The sequence below is a fragment of the Podarcis liolepis genome (assembly GCF_965112155.1).
Source record: "Podarcis liolepis genome assembly, chromosome: 16".
Taxonomy (NCBI): domain Eukaryota; kingdom Metazoa; phylum Chordata; class Lepidosauria; order Squamata; family Lacertidae; genus Podarcis; species Podarcis liolepis.
In genome coordinates this window covers 45,264,325-45,287,152 of record NC_139567.1, presented here as the reverse complement: position 1 = coordinate 45,287,152, position 22,828 = coordinate 45,264,325, and the positions used below count along the sequence as shown (strand labels likewise).

General features: G+C 50.9%; 2 protein-coding genes across 8 annotated transcripts; one reads left to right on the top strand and one right to left on the bottom strand.

Moving 5' to 3' along the window:
* Positions 1-15: 15 nt before the first annotated feature.
* On the top strand, positions 16-14,912 carry RAB34 (RAB34, member RAS oncogene family). 4 transcript variants are annotated; one of them, XM_083480268.1, is made up of 12 exons: positions 852-964; positions 2,412-2,470; positions 3,759-3,857; positions 5,178-5,269; positions 6,374-6,439; positions 7,507-7,608; positions 7,763-7,827; positions 9,211-9,262; positions 10,033-10,114; positions 10,787-10,877; positions 12,036-12,143; positions 14,072-14,912. In XM_083480268.1, exons 3-12 carry the CDS (start codon positions 3,804-3,806, stop codon positions 14,137-14,139), a joined length of 780 nt encoding a protein of 259 aa, XP_083336394.1. In that variant the 5' UTR covers positions 852-964; positions 2,412-2,470; positions 3,759-3,803; the 3' UTR covers positions 14,140-14,912. The 4 variants fall into 4 exon arrangements, with proteins under 4 accessions (XP_083336396.1, XP_083336394.1, XP_083336395.1 ...); XM_083480267.1 differs by lacking the exon at positions 852-964 and adding an exon at positions 1,001-1,486; XM_083480270.1 differs by lacking the exon at positions 2,412-2,470 and having other exon boundaries at positions 16-964.
* Positions 12,762-22,300, bottom strand: LOC310695598 (adenine phosphoribosyltransferase-like). Of its 4 annotated transcripts, XM_083480275.1 has the most exons (7): positions 22,162-22,300; positions 20,031-20,188; positions 18,414-18,507; positions 17,466-17,612; positions 16,383-16,478; positions 16,063-16,236; positions 12,762-13,165 (listed from the first exon to the last, which is right to left on the bottom strand). In XM_083480275.1, exons 2-6 carry the CDS (start codon positions 20,151-20,153, stop codon positions 16,079-16,081), a joined length of 618 nt encoding a protein of 205 aa, XP_083336401.1. In that variant the 5' UTR covers positions 20,154-20,188; positions 22,162-22,300; the 3' UTR covers positions 12,762-13,165; positions 16,063-16,078. The 4 variants fall into 4 exon arrangements, with proteins under 4 accessions (XP_083336401.1, XP_083336400.1, XP_083336402.1 ...); XM_083480274.1 differs by lacking the exon at positions 12,762-13,165 and having other exon boundaries at positions 15,825-16,236; XM_083480276.1 differs by lacking the exon at positions 12,762-13,165 and having other exon boundaries at positions 15,825-16,236; positions 20,031-20,216; positions 22,162-22,297.
* Positions 22,301-22,828: the final 528 nt, after the last annotated feature.

The following is a 22,828-nucleotide window of genomic DNA, read 5'->3' as shown; positions in this document are numbered from 1 at the left end:
GGCGGAAACGCGGACATCCTGGAAAGGGATGGGGCGGGGAGAGGAAAGGGGGCGGCAAGAGTGGGAGCATTTGCACATACACGTGTCCCCAAACCCCAAGACGCCTGCAGGTGATTGCAGGTAATGCAACAGGAGCCCTTCTGCAAATGGCCTTTGCAGCGTAACTCAGTTAAATGGTAACAAAGTATCCAGATGCGCCTATTTACAGTGGATATTGTCACTTAGCCCTGTTTCTCTATGAATCCACCAAGTTCTTAGTTAAATATCACGGAGTAAAATCGCGAGTGGGAATTGCAGGCGAAAAAGGACACGCCTGCGGAGACGAAAGCTCATACCAATAACTAACTTAGTTGGTCTCTAAGATGCTACTGGAAGGAATTTTTTTGTTTTGTTTTTTGCTTTGTTTTGTTTCGACTACGACAGACCAACACGGCTACCTACCTGTAACTAGAAATTTGGGGGGAAAGTTGTTCAGCAGGCGCCTGAATCGCCACGGCGCAGGCGCCTGCCCGAAATCAAGAGGCAGGGAGTTCCAAAGGGCAGGCGAGGACCCGTCAAGCTCTTCGTTGCTTAGGCGAAGAGGCAAACTCGACTGGATCGCTCGCTTCCCGCCCGTGAAGCGCAAGAAGAAGGAAACCAAAGGGAAGAGCCGCCCTCAGCCCCGAGGGGCTTACAATCGGAAGGAGAGACAACGGAAACGTCTTGCCAGGGGAAGAGTTTTGCGCTGAGCCGGAATCCCACGGGATCGCCGGTGGAGTCCCCGTGAGAAATCGCGCGAGCAGCTGAGCGTGTGCAGAGTGCAAACCTCGCCTCCCTGGAGTCTCCCTGCCAAGGCGGCTTCTTCGCCTCCGTCGGCGCCTGCAGGGGGCTCCGCCCGCCCCGCCGCCTCCTCCGCCCCCGCCGGGCTCTGAGTCACTAATCGGGAGCAGATGCCTCCGGCCAGAGCCTGGCCTGGCTGCGGAAGGTAAGGGGGCGCACGGAGGGGGTGGGGAGAAGCCAGAGAGGCGGGGGCGCTGGGCAAAGCGCCGAGGCCGGGTGGGTAGGGGAGCTGAGCCCCGGGACCTATTTGCCCGCCCGGCCGTCGGCGAGGGCGCCCCTGAGGTTACGCAGAGCGCCTTGAGCAATGCAGGATGGGCGCAGAGGAGAGGAGAGGGTTGGCGGCACCTATTCTGTAGACGGCGAGGGCGCCTCTGAGACTACGCAGAGCGCCTGGATCGGTGCGGGATGACCAAGAGGAGAGTCTCCGTGAGTCCCCGCATCTCTTCCTTCCCCGGGACCAGATCCTCGGCGGGCTGCCCAGCCTCCGCCCTCGCCCGCCCCGTCTGGGCTGCAGGCGAACCTGGAAGGAGCGGGTGTCTCGCCATCCCGGGTCTCCTCCTCCTCCGCATCCCCTGGAATTTCCGGGGATCGGGTTACGCGACCCTCCTCCTCCTCCTCTCCGGCTGCAGACTTCCAGCGAGCGGGACCAGAGGCGACGGGGCGGGCGGTGAGTACCAGGCTCCCGGCTCCGCCATGCCTTCCTTGCCCGGGGCATTGCAAGCGCCCCCACCCTCTGCAAAAGGGGCCCCCACCCTCTCCCTCTCCTCCCTGTCTTCGCCACGTCTTGCCCGCATCCAGGAGAGGTGCTGAGGCCTGCCGGGATGTCTGCTCCCTCCCTGGCTTAGGAGAAGAGTTGAAAAACAACAGACGGCTTTGATTTGGGGGGCGGAGGGGGGAGAGAAGGGGAAGGGCTCCTGGGCAGAGCAGCTTTTCTGTATCCAGAAGGCTCCCAGTGCAGTCCTGAAACTTTGGAGAGCCGCTGCTGCCGGTCAGAGACTCCTGAGCTAGGCAGACCAATGTGTCTTGACTCAGTAGGGAGCATCGTATGGAAAGGCATACAGCCACTTCTTCTGTGTCCCCATTTAAACCAGCCTTTAATCCAGAGCCAGGAAAACTAGAATCTTGGTTTATTTTTTAAAGGAGGGACTATAGCTCAGTGGGAGAGCATCTGCTTTGCATGCAGAAGGTCCTGGATTCAAATTCTGCCAGCATTGCCAGGTAGCATTCCTGTCAAAAACCTTGAGGAGCTGCTGCCGATCAATGTAGACAGTATTGAGCCAGATGGACCAATGTATCTGACTCAGTAGGGAACATCCTATGATTTTTCCCCGCTCTCTCTCCTAATCTCCCTGCCTGGATCCAAACTCTCACAAGAGGTTTTTTTCTCTTTCTTATTTTGTACACGCAGACTGGAAAACTTAGCGGCTTGCAGCAATTCTGTTGCACCCGCCTGCTGCCAGCCAGGACGCTTTCACCTGAGGCACTGTTTTGGGGTGCACCCTGGATTGTTTTATGGGTGCCCTGACGCATGAATGAGGCAAGTGGGTGCAGCACCATCATTTATTAATCTTTATCGATTTATATTCCCCCAGGGAGCTCAAGGGGGTTGGCATAGCCCTCCCCATTTTAACCCTCACGATAACCCTGCAAGGTAAGCTGGGTGAAGGGATGGTGTCTGAGCCAAAGGTACCCCGTAAGATGGGGGGGTGTTTGGCATTCAAATTAGATGCTCTGCAGCACTGACCCACAGCCCTTCCCAAACACCTGGAGGGCTCCAGGGTCCCCCCCCTACAAATCTAGGATTCTATTGCTCCATATTTCTTTTGGAGGTCTTTTCAGGGCCCCAAAGTGGGTCCCTCAAACATCAAGTATCAGGTAACGCAGAATATTTGGGGAAGAGTTTTTCAGCGATGGATAATGTGCATCTGGTCGGCCCCTGTGAGAACAAGATGCTAGACTAGACAAGCTCTTGGCCTGATCCAGCAACCTCTTGTTGTTGTTGTTTAGTCATTTAGTCGTGTCCGACTCTTCGTGACCCCCTGGACCAGAGCACACCAGGCACTTCTGTCTTCCACTGCCTCCTGCAGTTTGGTCAAACTCATGCTGGTAGCTTCGAGAACACTGTCCCACCATCTCATCCTCTGTCGTCCCCTTCTCCTTGTGCCCTCCATCTTTCCCAACATCAGGGTGTTTTCCAGGGAGTCTTCTCTTCTCATGAGGTGGCCTAAATACTGGAGCCTCAGCTTCAGGATCTGTCCTTCCAGTGAGCACTCAGGGCTGATTTCCTTCAGAATGGAGAGGTTTGATCTTCTTGCAGTCCAGGAGACTCTCAAGAGTCTCCTCCAGCACCAGAATTCAAAAGCATCAATTCTTCAGCCCCTTCATGGATCACTGCCTTGCCATGGTGAAGGGGCTTGAATAACTCAGAGAAGCTATGAGCTATGCCATGCAGAGCCACCCAAGATGGACAGGTCATAGTGGAGAGTTTAGACCAAACATGATCCACCTGGAGCAGGAACCGGCAAGCCACTCCAGTATCCCTGCCAAGAAAACTCCATGGACAAAGACAGCAACTTCTTATGGAGGTCTATTGTGATAGCAGAACCTCCATGCCCAGGGACAGTCTACCTCTGAATACGAGGCCTTGGGAACAACTGGAGAGTTGCTGCTTGTGGGCCTCCCTTTGTGGGCCCGGTCGGCCACTGTGAGAGCAGGATACTGGCCTGGAGGGGGCTGATCCAGCAGGCTCTGTTGTTATGTCATCACTTCTAGATTTATGATTTTAAAAAAGCAGGGAAATGACTGCAGTGAAAGGTCCCAGCGGCCAGGAGCTTACAGTCCCAAGTTTGAAACTGCCCCAAGGAGAAGAGCAAGGGTGTGTGAGTCTGGCATGGACGTTGCACTGCCCACTTTTCAGAAAATAAAATCTGTGCTTCCAGGTGGGAATATTGGACAGCTCTGCAGTCAAACCTCGAGTCCCGACGATGAATATCCTTGCCCCCGTCAGGCGGGACCGCGTCATTGCTGAACTGCCACCGGTAAGGGGGCCAGGAGTCCTTGGAGGCAGGGGGCGGCGGGCACAGCTCGGCAGCAACACTTATGGTGTCAGAATCTCACTTTTTAGCATCAGGATGGTTTTGCACCAGCCCCTTTCCCTCTGGCCCCGCCCACCACTGATCTTCGGCCCTCGGAAGGTTGCCAAGGAGATGGTGTGGCCCTTGATCTGAAAACGGTTCCCAAGTCCTGCTGGCATGCACATTTCTCGCCCCTCTTTCTGCAAGCAAAAGAGAACGGAGGCCAGGAATGGCTCAGCCATGGAGCCAAATTGGAGGTGCTGGAATTTTGGGGTGCTTGCACCAGATTGGAGATTTTTGGTGGGGGCTGTATGTGTGTGCCTGGACAGAGAGTGGGGTGTGTGACCTGTATTTGAAGAGAAGGCCTTTTAAAAAGTCATAGAGCTGTAGGGTCGGAGGGGACCCCACAGGGTCATCTAGCCCAACCCCAGTCCCCGTCCCCATGCAATATTCCCCGGATCTCCTGGGCGAAATGATCTGGAGCCTTTTTCAACTGGCCCACCAGCTCAAATCAGGGGGAGGACAATAACAAAAAAAAAAATCAGTCTCTTGGCCTGGGTTGGACTAGATGATCGTAGGGTTCCCTTTCATCTCTGGTAGGGAGAAAACGGTGGAGGGGAAACCTTTTTAATTCCTTAAGAGCAGGGGTCAGCAAACTTTTTAAGCAGGGGGCCAGTCCACTGTCCCTCAGACTATGTTGGGGGCCGGACTATATTTTGAAAAAGAAAATGAACAAATTCCTATGCCCCACAAATAACCAAGAGATGCATTTTAAATAAAAGCACACGTTCTACTCATGTAAAAACACGCTGATTCCCGGACCGTCCGTGGGCCAGATTGAGAAGTCAGTTGGGCCGGATCAGGCCCCCGGGTCTTAGTTTGGCTACCCATGCTCTTGAGCAGGCATAGGCAACCTTCGGCCCTCCAGCTGTTTTGGGACTACAACTCCCATCACCCCTAGCTAACAGGACCAGTGGTCAGGGATGATGGGAATTGTAGTCCAAAACATCTGGAGGGCCGAAGGTTGCCTATGCCTGCTCAAGAGCATCAAAAACTTAGAGGTGTGTGTGTGTGTGTGGCTGCACAGGTGGCCTGGGAACTCAGTGGTTAGGGAAACTTTTCTTTAAAATGCACACAAACGTATTTGTTTCTTGTGGGTTTGTGCATGTGGTGCTGGCGGGAGTCTTTGCATTGGAAGAGCTGTTTGGGGCGCTGCAAGGAGCATACAGAATGGGGGCGTGTGGCAGTGCCGTAACTCCCCCCATTCCTCGTTTTCCTTCCCAGTGCTTCACCAAAGGGGCCGCGCTCCATTCCAGGACCTCCTTTCACCCCAAAGTGGCTGGGATGTGCCAGTCCCAGAGGACGGGGACCGTGGGGTGAGTATTTAACGCCAGAACATGAGAACACTGAACAAAGCTGAAGGTCGGAAGATTTGGGGTGGATAAAAGGAAGTCCTCCTTCACGCCGCGTGGAGTTAAACTGTGGAACTCCCTGCCACTTGGATGGCTTCAACAGAGGTTTGGACAAATTCCTGGAGGAGGTGAGGGCTATTGAGGGCTCCTGGCCAGGATGAGTTTGCTCTGCTGGAGGCAGTCGATGCTTCTGAATACTAGTTGCTGGAACAGAGGGGAGTCTTGTGTTCGAATCCTGATTGTGGGTTTCCCTTTGGGGCATCTGGTTGGCCGCTGTGAGAGCAGGAGGCTGAACTAGATGGACCACTGGGCCTGATCCAGCAGCCAGGCTCTTATTATGTTCTTCTTTACGGAGACCCTTGTCTCCACCTTTAAAGACCATCGCCATGACCTTCTAGAGGCCAGATCCACAGATCAGTTAGGGGCACAGAAGTCTATTCCTTTTATCTCTCCTGAATCTCCTGCACAGAATCCTGGAAGGAGGGACTGAAAGGCCCATCTAGTCCAACCCTCAGAATGCAAACATCACAGCTGATTTGTCAGCATTTCCCTGCAAATTCCTCCTTCTGTACACATGTAGTTTTGTCTAACATGAATATTTTTGCACAGCAGTTTCCCCAAATAGAATGCAGCCTTGTATGTTATTTTTCACTGATGCCTGCATTCATATGCACCCTTTGCATCCTTGCACACTTTGCTTGTCTGGAGAACTGCACTGCAAAATCCATGGATAATGTGAATTTCTAAGGATAGCTGTGTTTTGCTTCCCATATTGTTTCAGAAACTGCAAGTCAGTTTGTATTTAAATGTGCAAGTCTTTTTCGCTATAGCATGACGAGAGAAGGAGAAAGACTTCTCTATCCGATTTTCGCCACCCCAGGGGTAATTTTACTCATCTCTATCACACTCCACCCCTTTTATCTCCCATCAGTCACCCTTTATCTTAGCTTAGATAAAAGCCCCCTGGCATTATGAACAGTTCCTATTAGGGGAGTCTCTCCAGGCCTCCAATAATTCCGGCTACCTTTTTCCTAGACATTAACTCAGCCTTTCCCCCCTTCTCAACAGGTTTAAAATTTCCAAGATCATCGTAGTCGGTGACCTCTCTGTGGGGAAGACCTGCTTGATCAACCGGTAACTATGGGGGAATACCCAGGAGGATCGGGGCCCAAGTCTTGGAGAATCATGGGAATTGCTCAGGGTGCAGGGAACTGTAGCTCACGGATTTCAGCACCCTAAACGAACGGCAATCCCCAGGGGGCCCCACGGCTGTTTAGAGCGCTTTAAATGTAAAGTGTGGATTTGACCCCCAAGCCCTTTTATGCCAGGATGACGAACCTGTGACTTTTGGCTGTCGGTACTCCCCACACCCCAACTGTCCTTGGGTGTTTTTGCCTGGCTGCAAATGTCTCTCTGAACTGTGCAAAGGGACGCCTGCTAGAGGGTTGCTGTTTTTCGTGGGGGGGGGGCACAGAGGAGCACCCCCTCCATTTGCCAATGGACCTTTAAAGCCCTTTGTGGCTTAGGGCCCTTGTATCTACAGGACCGCCTCTCCTGGTCTGCCTTGCAGAGGACCTTAAGGTCCATGAACAACCACAGTTTAGAGGTCCCAGGCCCTAAGGAAGTCAGACTATCATCCACCAGGGCCACGGCCTTCTCAGTGATGGCTCCAACCTGATGGAATGCTCTGTCCCATGAGACCAGGGCCCTGCAGGATTTAACCTCCTTCGGCAGGGCCTGTAAGACAGAGCTATTCTGCCTGGCCTTTAATTTGAATTCAGCCTGATCTTTTATTTCCCTTCCCTTCCTTCCACCTCCCCTTTTATGAAGATCACCCGCTCTGAGACCCCACAGCTAATTCTCCCCTGGTCTCCTCACTGTCCCAAGTAGGACCAATTCAGTCAGCTAGCCCTGGGGATTATCTAAGGCTTATTTCCCCTAAATTGATTTTTGAATTTTATTGTTATTCATGTTTTTATACTGTATTTTATGCTGCTTTTATAATTGTTTTAAATTTGTTGTTAGCCGCCCTGAACCCGGTTTTTGAACTGGGAAGGGCGGGGTATAAATAAAAAATTATTATTATTATTAATCTTGAGCAGGAAGAGGCTGATGCAGAAGCCAACCCTCTCCTCCCTGACACCTCTCTCTCTCTCTCTCTCTCTCTCTCTCTCTCTCTCTTTCTCTTTCCTTATCCTCAGCTTTTGCAAAGACACTTTCGACAAGAACTACAAAGCCACCATTGGGGTGGACTTTGAGATGGAGCGGTTTGAGGTGCTGGGAGTCCCCTTCAGCCTGCAGCTGTGAGTACCTGCAGCCCACCCACCCAACCTGTCCGTCCTTTGGGGGGGACCCCTCCCTTGGCCCCCTTCCTCAGTCATCCCCGCTACGCAGATAAGCCCTGCTCTGGAGCTCTGCGGCAGCTGCAGCCTAATGCCTTCCTTGCCTCCCTGCCAGGTGGGACACGGCCGGCCAGGAGCGTTTCAAATGCATCGCCTCCACCTACTACCGTGGAGCTCAAGGTGAGACAATGCGATTATCAGGGGTTGGAGGGTCTGTCTGTCTGTCTGTCTGTGTCTCTCTTTGCGGCAGATAGCTCCCTGGAACACAGCTAGCAGGTGGGCAAGCAACCTTGAGGACTAGCTCCTTATGGGGGCTGTTAGGATATAGTTCTGTTCCACCTTAAAAGGTCCATGACTGTTGTGTGTCACATGCCTGTTTACATTTCCAGCACAGTCTGCTGGGAACTTCGTTTGTATATTGCTTTTGCTATTGCTGTTTTGTTGGACACGAAGGGAAGCAGACATGTTTTTCCTTTGTTCCTGAACTATGCTGAATAAACGCCTGTAAATAATGCTTACACACATCTTTGTCTGCCACTTCCGTTGTGAGGATTTGAAAGGGAAAAACTGGGATCCTCTTGGCGTTCTCTGTGGGTGGTGAAAAACTGCAGAAAGGAACCCTCTTTTGTGACCTCCGGGGTCCCATCCATGTGGGAAGTCGGTGTGTGACAATGAATATTTCTTGTTACTTGGTTGTGCTTGGGCAGGGGCGAACGAACGCTGTGACACCCGGGACGGGGCATCGCTATGTAGGGCGCACGTGCGGTGTCGCTACGTACGATGCATGCACCGTACATAGCGATGCCGCATATGTGCTGTACATAGCGGTTTGCCGGCGGCGCTGCTCCAGCGCTGTACAGATGGTGCTGGGATCTTCTGCTCAAGTGGTGCCAGTGGCAAACCGCTATGTGCAGCGCAGGTGCAGCATCGTTATGTACAGCGCATGTGTGCGATGGCGCACATGCGCTGTACATAGCGGTTTGGTGGCGGCAGCAGGATCCTCTGCTCGCAGTTTCTATCCAAATGTGATTTTGGTTTTATATGCAGTGTAAGGTAGTCTCTATGGGAGTATATTGTATTTAATTATGGGGTGTCGAGTTTTAAGGGGGCTAACCAGGCTGGGATAGCTGGGAAAGCAGGCTTGTTGGTTTTTGAATGTCTGATGTAGTTTTTTCAATTTCGTTGTTCCGTATGGGACAATGATAATAAAGATTATCATATCGTAGATTATCGTATTGTATCCTCCACATGCGGCTGTGACAGAGTGATGGCTGCTCACGCCGCCGCGAGCCCCCATGGGGTGCCTTCTTATCACCCCCCCCAACATGGCACCTGGGGCGCACCCCCCCATTGTGATGCCACTGTGCTTGGGGGCTTACCTTTGGGACATGTGGCTGAAAGTCCCCCATCCAGCATTTCCCAGAATTTACCATCTCAAGAACATCTAAGCCCTCCCTTTCCTCCAGACCTTGAACTGTCTAATTTTTTTTGGAGGGGGAAGGGGACTTGGAAAGGGGTCCCCTTTTCTCCTCCGTGACCTCAACTCTCCCCGCCTCTCCGCAGCCATCATCATCGTCTTTGACCTGAACGACGTGGCATCCCTGGGCCACACCAGGTGAGTTACCTGTCAAGTTCACCGTCCCCAGCTGGCATCAAAGCTGTGCTGTCAACAGGGTGTGCATGCGTGGCTGTGAGTTGTGCTGGATCGAGTCCCTGACTCAACATTGATTCCAGAACCAAATTGCACCCATGTGACCCTACTGCGATTCCTGCATTGTGGGGGGCTGGACTCGATGACATTTTGGGGCTCCCTCACACCTCTGTGTGCAACGTCAAGAAATTAAAACAACCCCCTTCATTTTGGTACCTTTGACGCTTTGTGGGGAGGTCAGGGCCCCTCTCGGCCTCTATCCTACCTCGCAAGGTTGTTGTGAGGATAAAACAGGGAGGAGCAGAACTCTGCACGCCCCCTGGAGCTCCTTGGATATCAACGCGATAGACAGATAATACACTTGATCTTAGCCAACAGGCTGAGAAGCGAGAGTGAGAGCTCAGATTTTCTTTTACTGGGGAATGATCAGGAGCTCACCAAGTTAGTGGCTAAATATCTCTGTTTGGTTTTTTGTTGTTGAAATACACTGCAGACGTCTGATCTCCCTGGAGACCAAGAGATGTGACAATAGACTGCTCTGCCTCCTTTCTTTTAGCAAATGTTTTGTGCCACTGGGGAAGTGGTAATTCTGTATTGATTTGTTTTGGGTGTTGTATGTGATGCCAATAAAAGGTTTGATGATGATGATGATAGATAGCTAGATAAGGAAATAAATAATAGTAGCATTGATAAATTCCACTCCTGGATTTCTCTCTCTGCCCAATCTGTTCCAGGCAGTGGCTGGCTGATGCCCTGAAGGAGAATGACCCTTCTAGCGCCATTCTCTTCCTCGTCGGCACCAAGAAGGATCTCAGCGTAAGTTGGGGAGAAAAGGAGAGAGGGAGACAGAGGGTGGGCTGTATCCTGCCTGCCCCACCTCCCTGCAGGCCTTGTTCAGAAGGCATCTCCTGCGAACTCCATTCAGGGCTCATTCATTGAAGCTGCACAAAGCCCTCCCTCCTCCAACCACTGGCCCTCCAGCCCAGGATCATTTGCATGGCACTGGGTTGGGCTGGATGACCCCTGGAGGCCCCTTCCTCAATTCCATGATGCCCTGGGGGATGAGGCTACTGATTCATGGAGGGTCTTCACAAGGGCTTACAGGGAACAGGCACAGCCAAAACTCTTTCTACCTGCCCCCCGACTTGCCACTCCCCCGCTTTGCTTCCAGGGTAATCCTGGCAACTTAATCGAAACCTGGATCCCGTTGGGTCAGCCCAGTTCAGGATCCAGCCAAATCCAGCCCGGTTATTTATCATTAAGGGGGCAAGGAAAGAGGACACTTCCACAAACCTTATACTCTCTCAGCCACAGCGCCGTCTTTGTGATTGGTGCTTTGCAAGGGGGTAGCTCTCTGCCCCAAGCAGCTTCCAATCTGAAACTCATCCTGGAGGGAAGTGGAGGCAGGGAAGAAGTCTCCTAGCTGGGTTCCTGGAGCTCCTGCCGCTGTCCTTCCTTCCTCCTGAGCCCTTCCCTTCCCTCTCACAGTCTCCGGCGCAGTACAGCCTCATCGAGAGGGAAGCTCTCAAGGTGGCCAAGGAAATGGAGGCCGAATATTGGGCTGTCTCCTCGCTCACAGGTAAGTTTCTCTTTTGCACAGCGACTCTGTTCTCGGTCGAAATGCTTCCGACTACCTGTGGCTGGAGGCTGCAGGAGGGGAGAGTTGCCCTTGTGCTCGAATAAACCATAATAAACCTCCTCCTTCGTGTGCCTCCTCCTCAAGCAGTCCGGAGGGTGGCAACACGAGAACGGGGCCTTCTTTGCAGTGGCTCCCCGACTGTGGAATGCTCTCCCCAGGGAAGTTCACTTGGCACCTTCATTATATAGTCATACCTCAGATTACAGACGCTTCAGGTTGCATTTTTTTGGGGTGCGGACCGCTGAAACCCGGAAGTACCAGAACGGGTTACTTCCGGGTTTCGGCGGTCACGCATGCGCAGAAGCACTAAACCGTGCTTTGTGCATGCACAGAAGCGCCAATTTGCAACCGGCGCATGCACAGACGCGCCCCTGCGGGTTGCGAACGTGCATCCCGCATGGATCACGTTTGCAACCCGAGCGTCCACTGTACACCTTTAGTTGCCAGGGGAAAAGTTCCTTTTTAACCAGGCCTTTGGTTGATCTGATTGACATCCTATACCCTTTTAAAATGTCAAAATAAAAAAATTCCTTCCAATAGCACCTTAAAGACCAACTAAGTTAGTTCTTGGTATGAGCTTTCGTGTGCATGCACACTTCTTCAGATACACATGCACACGAAAGCTCATACCAAGAACTAACTTAGTTGGTCTTTAAGGTGCTATTGGAAGGAATTTTTTTATTTTGACTATGGCAGACCAACACGGCTACCTATCTACTACTGGAACCTTTTAAAATGTGGCTCTTTTGCAGGGCGGTGTTTTTGTTTGGATTTTATATGTTGTGATTTTTTCTGTGAACCGCCCTGAGACTTCCAGGTTTAGGGTGGTATATAAATTCAATAAATAATAATTAAAAACAGAAGACTTGGCTGGCCCATGTGAGAACAGGAAGCTGGACTAGATGGGCCAAGGGCCTTATCCAGCAGGAGGGTATATTTCTGAATGCAGTGTCTGGTTAACCTGTGGAACTCACTTCCACAGGAGACAACGATGGCCACCAACTTAATGGGCTTTAAAAGAGGATTAGGCAACTTTATGGAGGAGGAGAGGGCGGTCTATGGGATTTAAGAAAATGGTATCACCCCCCCTCCCCACAGGTGAGAATGTGCGGGAATTCTTTTTCCGGGTTGCAGCACTGACCTTCGAGGGCAGCGTGATGGCGGAGCTGGAGAGGAGCAGCGCAAGAAGGATTGGCGACGTCGTGCGTAAGTGTGCCCCTTGCCACATGCATCCAGCTGGCCCCATAGCGGGCGGGAACTGCAAACAGCCCCCCACCCCCTAGTTTCCACAGAGGCAGCCCCACCTCTGCCCCAGAACCAGCTTGGTGCTGTCTGGACCTTTGTAAACGGAACTGTGTATATTCAACACTTTTAAAAACCCAAAGCATGGTGCAGAATTTCGGTATAAATTCTGCCCTGGGAAAAAGCCACATCCTTCTGCCAGCAAAAGTTATGCAAGCAGAGCAGATCTCCACTGACGGTTGCAAAAGTCCTTGCACTGCCCGTCTTGTTTTCGTTCCCTGCGTTTTAATAGATTGGTTCATTCTGTTTTGGTTTTGCTTTTGCATTTTGTCTGCCTTGCTTTAATTTGTCTGAGCTGCCTTGAGCCGCAGTCCAGGGGAAAAGAAAGGATACAAATAAATCTAATGATAATTTATTATTGCAAAATTTACTGTGTTTGAATATAATTTGAAGAGGTGCTTCTGCTGTGCTTTTTTTGGTTCATTGGAGTCATTCTGTTTTTAGAGCTGCTGTGCTGTGCTGCTGCTGCTGCTGCTGCTTTTTAATCTTTGAGGGCTCCGTGCTATAAAGCAGTTTCTAAGCTTGTTAAATAATAATGTTTTAATTTTTAGTGTATTTCTTTATATCCTGCTTTTTCCCAAGCAGGAACTCAAGGCAGCTTACGCAAAGCAAAACAACGCAGACAGGATATAAAAAACTGAAAAGATCTATAAGCTAATCATTAAGATAACAATAGCAATACCTCTCAAGTCCCCTCTCTGGCACGGCCCGCCATGTTTCTCCCTGCATCTTCATAAGGACTAGAAACTTGTTTGCTTCATAGAGACTGAGGATTCTTGGGAAGCTTCCCTGTTTTGTCGTATTTCAATAAACACACAGCTCTGCTGATGGATGGTGACAGGCAGAGTTTAGCCAATGAGAATGGGATGGGGGGCGAGCGCTGTGTCGCCAAGGTTACGGCTGCCTCTTCCCAGCGATCCACAGTTCTGCAAGCCAAGCAAATTTGCATGATTTGCCGCAAAGTTTATTTGCACCGCACATCAGCAGGTTTTTTATTATTTTTTTATTATCTTATTTTTCGCCCTATAGGACGCACCGTCCCATAAGACGCACCTAGTTTTTTGGGGGGGAATAAAGGGGGGAAAATTATTTCCCCCCCAGGCACGGTGCTGGGGCAGCCCGAGCTTCCCCCGACCCCAGCCCCCAAACAGGCAGCTCTCTGCAAGCCGTGGGAGCTCAGCGGTGGCTCCCACTGCTTGAGGAGAGATCCGCGAAGCCTGGACGCGCTGAGATCAGCGCGCGCAGGCTTCGGGATGCCAGCAACCCTCCCCAAGCAGCGGGAACGTTCCCGCTGCTTGGGGAGAGATCCGCGAAGCCTGGACGCGCTGAGATCAGCACGCGCAGGCTTCGGGATGCCGGCAACCCTCCCCAAGCAGCGGGAACGTTCCCGCTGCTTGGGGAGAGATCCGCGAAGCCTGGACGCGCTGAGATCAGCACGCGCAGGCTTCGGGATGCCGGCAACCCTCCCCAAGCAGCGGGAACGTTCCCGCTGCTTGGGGAGAGGTCTGCGAAGCCTGGAGAGCGAGAGGGGTCGGTGCGCACCTACCGCTCTCGCTCTCCAGGCTTCAGCGTAAGCCTGCATTCGCCCCATAAGACGCACCCACATTTCCCCTTCATTTTTGGAGGGGAAAAAGTGTGTCTTATAGGGCGAAAAATACGGTAAATAATTGGTAAAGATGGGTTAGTTTTCAGGGTTTGTTGCAAAGCTTAGAGCTTGTGCATTTGTTTTGTTTTTATCCTGCACATTTTGCCTGTACCTTCACAAGGACTAGAAACTTGTTTTGTTCATAGAGGCTGAGGTTTTCCAGGATTTTTCGCTCTGCCTCTTTCAGGGATCCACAGCGACGAGCGGGACCTTTACCTGACCGAGAAGCGTCGGAGAGCGAAATGTTGCCAGTGACGCAAGTTGGGGGAAGGAATTTCACCGGCCTGAACATTTGCACTGAACTTATTTCTATACCAAAGAAAAGTGTTGCTGTTTTCTAATGATTTTTTTTTTTAAAGAAAAGAACAGATTGCCTCATATTTAGGACCATCACAAGCTGCTTTGTACTAAGTCGAGCCCTCACTCCATCTAGCTCAGAATTGTCTGCACCAACCGGCAGCAGTGGCTCTCCGGGATTTGAGGCAGAAGACCCCCCAGCCCCACCTGGGCTTGCTGCCACGGACTGAGCCTGGGATCATTTTCCATGCAGAAAGCAGGTGCTCTAACCACTGAGCAGTATGTCATTCCTGCATTGGAAAGGGTTAGACTAGATGACTCTTGGAGCTCCCTTCCAACTCTACAATTGATCCTCTTCCCTGGGTGAAGCTGGTCTGTTTTTCTGCCCCCAGAGCTCTCCCACCCCCAGATATTTCTGCCCTCTTGGCTTCTTGTGGGGCAGCCCAGGAAGAGAATAATCAGACGTTTCTACATTCATTTCTACATTCCATGGGTTCCTTCGCCACAACCGTTTCCTGTTGGTGACATCAATTCCTGTGCCAGGACATGTAAGATAGTGCCCTGGTTCTGGTGTCATGAGACATGTCCCACCCCATTGGGCACAAAGACCCCCTTGTCCCCCCCAAAAAAACCCCTATTGCAGACAGCAATCATTAACCAAAGCACCTCTGGTCTCCCGGTACGAATCGCATTCGGTCATAATAAAAGTTGAAATGTTGTGCTTTTTGTAACTGTTGCCTTGAATGTGCGTTGATGGGTTGGCCAGCAGCGGGGTGTCATTTCAGCCTGGGGGGGCACATTGCCTTCTGGGGGACTTTCTGGGGGCCAAGGGCAGGCCCTGAGGCAAAGAGTGTTTGGGCTCCAAGGAATGTGATGGAGTCTCACAGCGGCCAAATGCCCCCTAGGAACCTACCAATCAAGATAGACTACCTCTAAACCTGGAGGTTCCTTAGGGATGTCAGCGGAGTCCGCTGGATCAGGCCAGGGGGCCATCAGCCCAGCATCCTGTTCCCACAGTGGCCAACCAGATGCCTCAAAGGGAAACCAACAAGCGAGATTCGAACCCAAGAGCAGCACTCTCCCCTCCCCTGGTTTCAGAAGAATTGCTGCCTCCGGTAGCCATCGAAAGCCCTCTCCTCCTCCATGAGTTTGTCCAATCTTCTTTTGAAGCCATCTAGTTTGGTGGCCATGCCTGCCTCCTGTGGCAGGGAGTTTCACAGTCTAACCCTGTGCTGTGTGAAAGGGCTGAACCACTCCTGAACCTTCCAACGAGAACAGGTGTGACTAACTTAGGTCCAGTGTCTCTTTGGGTAGAACTTGGTTGGGCACATGTTTCATGTTTCGCTGCTAGGAGGGGGAACTGTGGCCCTCCAGGCATCTCTGTGTGGCCCCAGGACCATGCAGGGGGTTGGACTAGATGACCCTTGGTGTCCCTTCCTGCGCTACAATTCCATAACACCCTCCTCTCTCCACAACATTCCCCTCTCCTCTCTGCACCTCAGGTCCTCCACCCAAGACCTCAGTGCGTGTGTTTTTTAATGCAACATGGAGCACTTTGTACATCAACGCTATCAAAGTTTAGCCGCGATTACAGTGGGTTGGGATGGATGACCCTTGGGGTTCCTCCGAACTCGGATTCTAAGTTTCACCGATTCAGCGGGTGGTTTATTAACTACAGCGGGGCCGAAGAACACGGCGAAGGAACATTTTTTCTGATGGAGTGCCAGATAAGCTGGAAGGCACGCAGGCAAGATTCCCAAACTGGTCTGGAGTTACGAGCTTGCAAGATCCCGGAGGTTAATGGCCCGGGAAGCAGGCGGAATTTGCCACTATTGGGACGCCACGGGCCTCTGCGGGAAGCCTTGGGGGCCGTGCATATACCTGTGCGCCTTCCTCCCTACTGTGGTCCTTGGTTGGGGCTGAAAGCCTGGAAGGAGTCCAGCTGGTGAGCGTTGAACTGGGGCATCAGTTTGGGGGGCACACAATGCGCCCACTTGTAGTGGTCTTTCAGCCAGAGCCCGCCCTCGCTGTCCTCCACGCAGATGGCGGCGATGCCTGCAGGCAAGGTTGGGGGAAAGGCAGCGATCACCGACAGCTTCAGAGCCAGGGTAGACTACTCCTGCAGCTGGAGGCTCCACCAACCTCTATCGCTGCTAGGAATGCCAAGGTGGCCAAGCCCGGCCATCTGCTCACCGACCCACCTGCCACTAGGCCGCCTTGTTCCTCCACCAGGCGTATGGCGCTCCGCATCGTCCCCCCGGTCTCGACCCACTGGTCCACCAGCAAGACGCGAAGGCCTGGTCAGAAAGGGGGCAGAGGGCAAGGTGGGGTTAGTGTGCCAAGTTCCACCCCACCCCGCTCCTCACCTGAGAGGTTAAAAAAATATGTGGATCTGGAGCAATAGCTAGGAAACCTCAGTGCTGGATCAGGCCCAAGGGGGCCCAAGCATAGGGTTGCCACACGGCAAAAAGAGCAGCCTGGGGAAATTTTGGAAAACCGGCAAAACTTCCGGGATTTTGAGGTTGATTGCCAACAACTTTTGAGTTTCATTTCCCAGAAAAAGCTCTGATACTTTGCGTTTGCTGAAAAAAAATATTTTGCGTCCTGAGTTTTTACTTCTAGAAATACGGCAACCCTGCCCAATGGGAGGCCCACAAGTTGCTCCTGAGCACAATTCTCCAGTGCCTGTGTTCACAGGTAGACTGTTGCTAGACATGGAGGTTCTGCAATCACAATAGACCTCCATAAGAAGAATCCGGATGGATCAGTCCGGCCTCCTGTTCTCACAGGGGCCAACCTGCAGTTTCTAGCAACTGGTATCCAGAGGGGTTTCCGCCTCGGACAGGGGAGGAACCTACTTATTAGCCATTTTTAGCATTCACATCCATTAATTTGTATTTATAAGTGCAGCAGAAGATCCTGCCCACAGGCAGGAACTCAGGGCAACTGCAAAACTCTTCCCTCCTGCGCCCGCAAAGGCATTGACTGCCTCTGATGGAGGAGGGCGTAGATGGACCCCAGCTCCTGTCAATTCCAGTGGCCAGCAAGCTCAATGGTTAGTGGTGATGGGTACCCAGCCCTGACCCTGTCTCTCTGTGTGTAGACATCAGTTCCTTTGGGGAGGGAGAACTGAACAAGGGGAAATTCTTATTTCAGGAAGTTATAAATGTTTGGTGTTGAATTATGTTTTTATATGTACTGGAAGCCGCCCAGAGTGACTGGGGGAACCCAGCCAGATGGGTGGGGATATAAATAATAAAATTATTATTATTATCTCTGCTCACCTGGCGAGATGGCGTCAGCCCGCATCTCCATCACCTTCTCACGAGCCTGGTAGTCCTTGTAAGGCTTCGAGAGAGTTTTCACGCACAGGTGCCCGGCTTTGCGTATGGCCAAAAAGCCCTTCTGGAGGGTGTGGGCGATGGCAGCGCCTGAGGGCGAGTTGAGAAGGGCAAAGGGGTGCCCCCCTGAATCGTGAGTTGCCACGCCATGCCCTCCCTAACCCCAGCCCCAAATTGATTCATTTTGTTTTCACCAAACTTATCCCCAGGGTTCAACCCTGATTGGAAAATACTCCAGCGTCCTTTGCCATCATATTAAGAATGCAAAATAAAATAATAAAATTCCTTCCAGTAGCACCTTAGAGACCAACCAAGTTAGTTATTGGTACCAAAAACTAACTTAGTTGGTCTCTAAGGTCCTACTGGAAGGAATTATTTTGTTTTGTTTTGTTTTGTTTAACTATGGCAGACCAACACAGCTACCTACCTGTAACTGGGAATGCAGAATAGGTTTGCTGGAGAGGGAATGCCCTCTGCATGTGCTCAGAGGCATTTTAGGAACATAAGAACAACAGAGGAGTCCTGCTGGATCGGGCCAAAGGGGACCCACCTAGTCTGGCAGGCTGTTCTCATAACCACTTGCCCCGAGGGAAACTTGCAAGAAAAATCTGAGCACAGGACTCCTCCCTCCTCCTGTAGTTTCCAGCAACTGATTTTCAGAAGCATTACTGCCTTTGACTAGGGAGGCAGAGCGCAGCCATTGTGGCTAGGAGCCATCGATAGCCCTCTCCTCCTCCGTGGCTTTGCCCAATGCACTTTTTAAGCAATCCAGGTCAGTGGCCATCCCTGTGGCAGGGAGTTCCACAGTTGAACTCTCCACTGCGTCTCTTATCCCTTGGATCGCTTCTGCATTGCTCTTTGCTCTCCGGCCAAGCCGAGCCCCCGACTCACCTAGGATGAAGCCCATTGCATCAATGCCGGCAACCAGGTCGATGGGGTCACCCCGAAAGGTTTGCAGGAGATCTTCCACGCAGTCCTGCAAGGCCTGGCGAGATCAGAGAGGGAGGGAGAGTGACTGGGGGAGCGTCAAGGGGCTCACAAATCTTCCCTTCTAATGGGAGCTTCCAGTTGCCATTCTAATTCTGTGTATTCCCAATATCAATGCGTATCATTAATCTCTATTATTACTATATCCCTAAAGATAAGTTCAGAGTCTTTTTATACGCAACAGCGTATAACAGAAACTGAAAGAGCAAGGAGACTCCCTCAATGTCAGAGTGGCAAATTAAATTCTGCAAATATATTGAATGAGCCAAGATGACAGCGTCAGTTAGAATGCGATCAAAACAAGAATTAAGAAAGGAATGGTAGTGTAAGTCTTTGGATAAGTACTGATTGAGTTCATTAAGCTAAGATGCAGTGATTCTAGAACAGAGGATTGATTAATGTGATGAATAAATATGAACACGACGACAGAGTTTTAATGTAGCGAGAAGGACATTGTGCAAGTGGGTGAGGGAAATCACATGGATATTTGGATAAAAGGTGAATGGGGTATAGGGTTAGATGTGAGGAATCCGTACATTTAATCTATGTTATGCACAGTGCTGAAATTGTACGGTAACTAACGTGTAATATGAATTTAATAAATAAATAAAGATGTCAGGAAATCTCTACTTTTACGGTACTATTTTGTTGTTGTTAATGTGTGTATGTAATTTTTTCATTTATTCTGGGAGCCTTTTTTCCCCAGCAGCTCCATGGTAAATCTAGCAATGGGAAATTTCTCCGCTGCCTGCTTTCCCTTGACGCCCTAAGTCAGGGGCCAGCAACCTTTCTCAGCCGTGGGCCGGTCCACAGTCCCTCAGAACTTGTGGGGGGCCGGACTATATTTTGGAAAAAATAATAATGAACGAATTCCTATGCCCCACAAATAACCCAGACATGCATTTTAAATAAAAGCACACATTCTACTTATGTAAAAACACCAGGCAGGGTCCACAAATAACCCAGAGATGCATTTTAAATAAAAGGAAACTTTCTACTTATGTAAAAACATGCTGATTCCTGGACCATCTGCAGGCCAGATTGAGAAGGCGATTGGGCCGGATCCAGCCCCAGGGCCTTAGTTTGCCTACCCCTTTCCCTAAGCACGGGCTTATTTTGTTTAATGGTTAATCCGGCCCTGACAACAGCCCTGTGAGGTAGGTTAGGCTGAGGGTCACACCCAGGGAGAGTTTCATGGCTGAGTAGGAATTTGAGCCCTGGTCCCTCCCAGGTCCCAAGATAACGCTCTAATCACTACACCGCACTGCCTCTTATCTTCTCCTATCTCCCACCTGAGAAAAGCCCGGTTCCACACCAGGCTCTCGCCTTACAAAAAGCTACTTCTGTCCATTCACTCCCACTCCCCACTGTAACTCCTTATCACAGAATCTGTAGAGTTGGAAAGGGTTCTGTGGGTCATCTAGTCCAACCCCGCAGCACAATGCGGGGCTCAAACCTGCAACCCTGAGATGAAGAGTCTCCTGCTCTACTGACTGAGCTATCCTGCGGTCCATCAGATACCTGGGGATGGCAGTAGAGGCGGGAGGGGTCCAGCCAGGCGAAGCTGGGGCCTTTGACGTTGGGGGCCATCAGCCCCAAATACCAGCCCTGCTCTCGTGGGTCGGGGACGTGTTTCAGATCCATGGAGACGTGGTTAGGGTCAGCAGATGGAGGAGAAGCTGTAAGGGAAGGTGGGTGGGTAGGGGGCTGGAGAAGAATACATGCAAAGGGATGCTTTCTATCGCAAGGTTCCTCGAGAGTCACCAGAAAACTTGCACCAATTGGAGCAGACTCTTCCACATTTCCTTGTGAGCTGCCTTTCCAGAGGGAAACCACGTGTCGAAAAGGCTTCGCAGTTCCCTCTAACGGCTGCAAATGCACATTTAAGCATCGCTAAGAGCATCTCAGTAAGTCAACAACAACAACAACAACAACAACAACAACTATTATTTATTTATTTATTTATTTATTTATTTATTTATACCCTGCCCTCCCCAGCCAAGACTGGGCTCAGGGCGGCTAACACCAGATATAAAACAATTGCTTGAAATACAACTTTAAAAAAAAGATTAATACAAAATACAACAGAATAAAACGATCCCCGCACAGGGAACAATAAAGGGATGGAACTGACCTTCACGAGGACTAGAATATTTCTTGCTAGGAGTATCTGCTTTGCATGCAGAAGGCTCCACATCTCCAAGTCTGCAGAGCTGCCTGAAACCCTGGAGAGCTTCTGCCAGTCAGTGCGAACAATATGGGGCTAGACAGACCCAACACTCTGACTCACTCTGGGGCAGCTTCCTATTTCTTTTTTGGGGAAAGTGACCATTATGCAGAATCATGATGACTACAATATTTCTTTTGGGGGCTCAATGGCAGAACAATGGCTCAGGGCTGTAATGACCAGCTTACTAAGCAATTCATCCTGATCCGCTTGTGGGGACGTTGCAGCAAAACAAGACTTATTTATTTCTTAACAGTTACCTATCAGTTTATTGGGGGGGGGGGTTGAAGCCCTCAGAGCAGTTTACAAAAGAGCTAAAACGATAACATTAAGTTGATGGACTGTGCCGAAATGGCAAAATTAACTGGGAAACTCGGGAATCAAGAAGACAAGAATTTTTTTTTAAAGAATGGGAAATGTTTATAATGTATATACAAAATAATTGTAAACAGGTCAAGACATTAGCGGGATTTTAAATACACTTGTAATGTAACAGAATGTATAGATAACTTAGGAAGGTGAAAAATGGGAGAAGTATTGATAAGGAGTTGGAAATAGAATCAAATTGTACTGCTTTTTGATGTATGTATGTATGTACATTTATTCATATATATTTGAAAATCAAATACAAAGATTACTAAAAAAAACTGGAAAAAACCAATAGCATTATAAATCAGAAAAATTAACAGCAACAACAATAATTTAAAGCTTTCATAAAGTTAAAACAACAGTAGACTGAAAAGAGATTAAGACTTGCCTCAACTTTCTAAACAGCTGGGTAGTCTTGTCTGAAGAAAAGTAGGTTTAGCAGGCTTGGCCAAAAAGAGGACGGTGAAAAGGTATCAACAGGCAGGGAGTTCCAACGTTTAGGTGCTGCCATAGAATTGTGGAGTTGGAAGGGGGGGCATCTAACCCAACCCCCTAAAATGCAGGAACTTTCGGCCCAACATGGGGCTCGAACCCGCGACCCCGAGGTGAAGTGTCCCCCGCTCTGCTGACGACAGCGCTATCCTAGCAGAGTTATCGCACCCTTCCCAGCCTGTCACGCCCGACCCCTTTCCTTCCTCCATGCAACAACAGTCCAGTCTTTCCAGGGAAGCGAAATGGTTGTGCAAGAACCCCACCCGTCCCCAAACCGCCCTAGAATCCCTCCAGCTGAATTTGCTGGGATGAGCTGGAATCCTGCGTGGAAACAGCAACAGTCTGGAAGTTTGGCGTGGATTTCTTAAAGGAGGAATCAAATGTGGGCTGGATCCTGTTCCGTCCTTGCCTGTGGGTCTCTGCTCTCCGAAATAAATACATAAATGCCCACCCCAATAAACCCGACATTTCTCAAACGTCAGAGGCAGCCCCAGAATTTCCCTGGGGGGAGAAAACACCCCACAGCACACTAATTCCCATTCCCCCATGTGGCGTGCCCAGTACCTGGGAGAGGAGATCTGATCTGTGCCTCTTCCCAGGCCTCTTCCAGACAGACGGACACTCAGGAGGTGCTTTTTCCTGGGAGGCCAAAGGTGCTACTGGATCCAAGCAGAGGGGCGGAGGGAGGGCCTTGGGCCACGGACAGTGACAGCTGGGGAAGCCCAGCCCCTGCCTGGCCAGGGTCCAGACTCCAGGGCCAGCTCTGGCCTCACAGTTAAAGCTATTCACAATTCATTCACCATGAGGAGCCCGGGAGGGGGAGAAAACAACAAGGGAGGTGCAGAGAAGCAGCGGAACAGGAGTAGGGCTCAATCCAGTTCGTTGGGAGGCTTGCAACAAACGCGCTTTCCTCAAAAGATCAGACTTCTTTGTGATAAGGAAAAGCAGCGGATAAATGCTGCCAGCCAGTGTTGGCAGCATGGAGACAGATGGAGCAATGCTTTGGCTCAGGAGAAGGCAGTGCCCCGTGCCCCATGCCCCAGAGGAACCCCAGCAGGTGGTTTCCTCGTTTCGGATGTGGGGCAAATCCTGCTTCAGCAAGGCTGAAGTCATCCGAAGGCTTGTGTCTAGATTAAGGGAAGTGATAAAGGTAAAGGTAAAGGGACCCTTGACCGTTAGGTCCAGTCGTGGCCGACTCTGGGGTTGTGGCGCTCATCTCGCTTTATTGACC

What these genes read in the sequence shown, in the direction of transcription:
- RAB34 (XM_083480270.1), top strand. Translation starts at nt 3,804, where the DNA reads ATGAATATCCTTGCCCCCGTCAGGCGGGACCGCGTCATTGCTGAACTG. An exon ending in CTACTACCGTGGAGCTCAAG is followed by an intron (nt 7,828 to 9,210) that starts GTGAGACAATGC and finishes GCCTCTCCGCAG; the next exon opens with CCATCATCATCGTCTTTGAC. An exon ending in AAGGATTGGCGACGTCGTGC is followed by an intron (nt 12,144 to 14,071) that starts GTAAGTGTGCCC and finishes TGCCTCTTTCAG; the next exon opens with GGATCCACAGCGACGAGCGG.
- LOC310695598 (XM_083480275.1), bottom strand. Translation starts at nt 20,153, where the DNA reads ATGGATCTGAAACACGTCCCCGACCCACGAGAGCAGGGCTGGTATTTG. An exon ending in GCCTCTACTGCCATCCCCAG is followed by an intron (nt 18,508 to 20,030) that starts GTATCTGATGGA and finishes TGATCTCGCCAG; the next exon opens with GCCTTGCAGGACTGCGTGGA. An exon ending in GGCTGACGCCATCTCGCCAG is followed by an intron (nt 16,479 to 17,465) that starts GTGAGCAGAGAT and finishes CTTTCTGACCAG; the next exon opens with GCCTTCGCGTCTTGCTGGTG.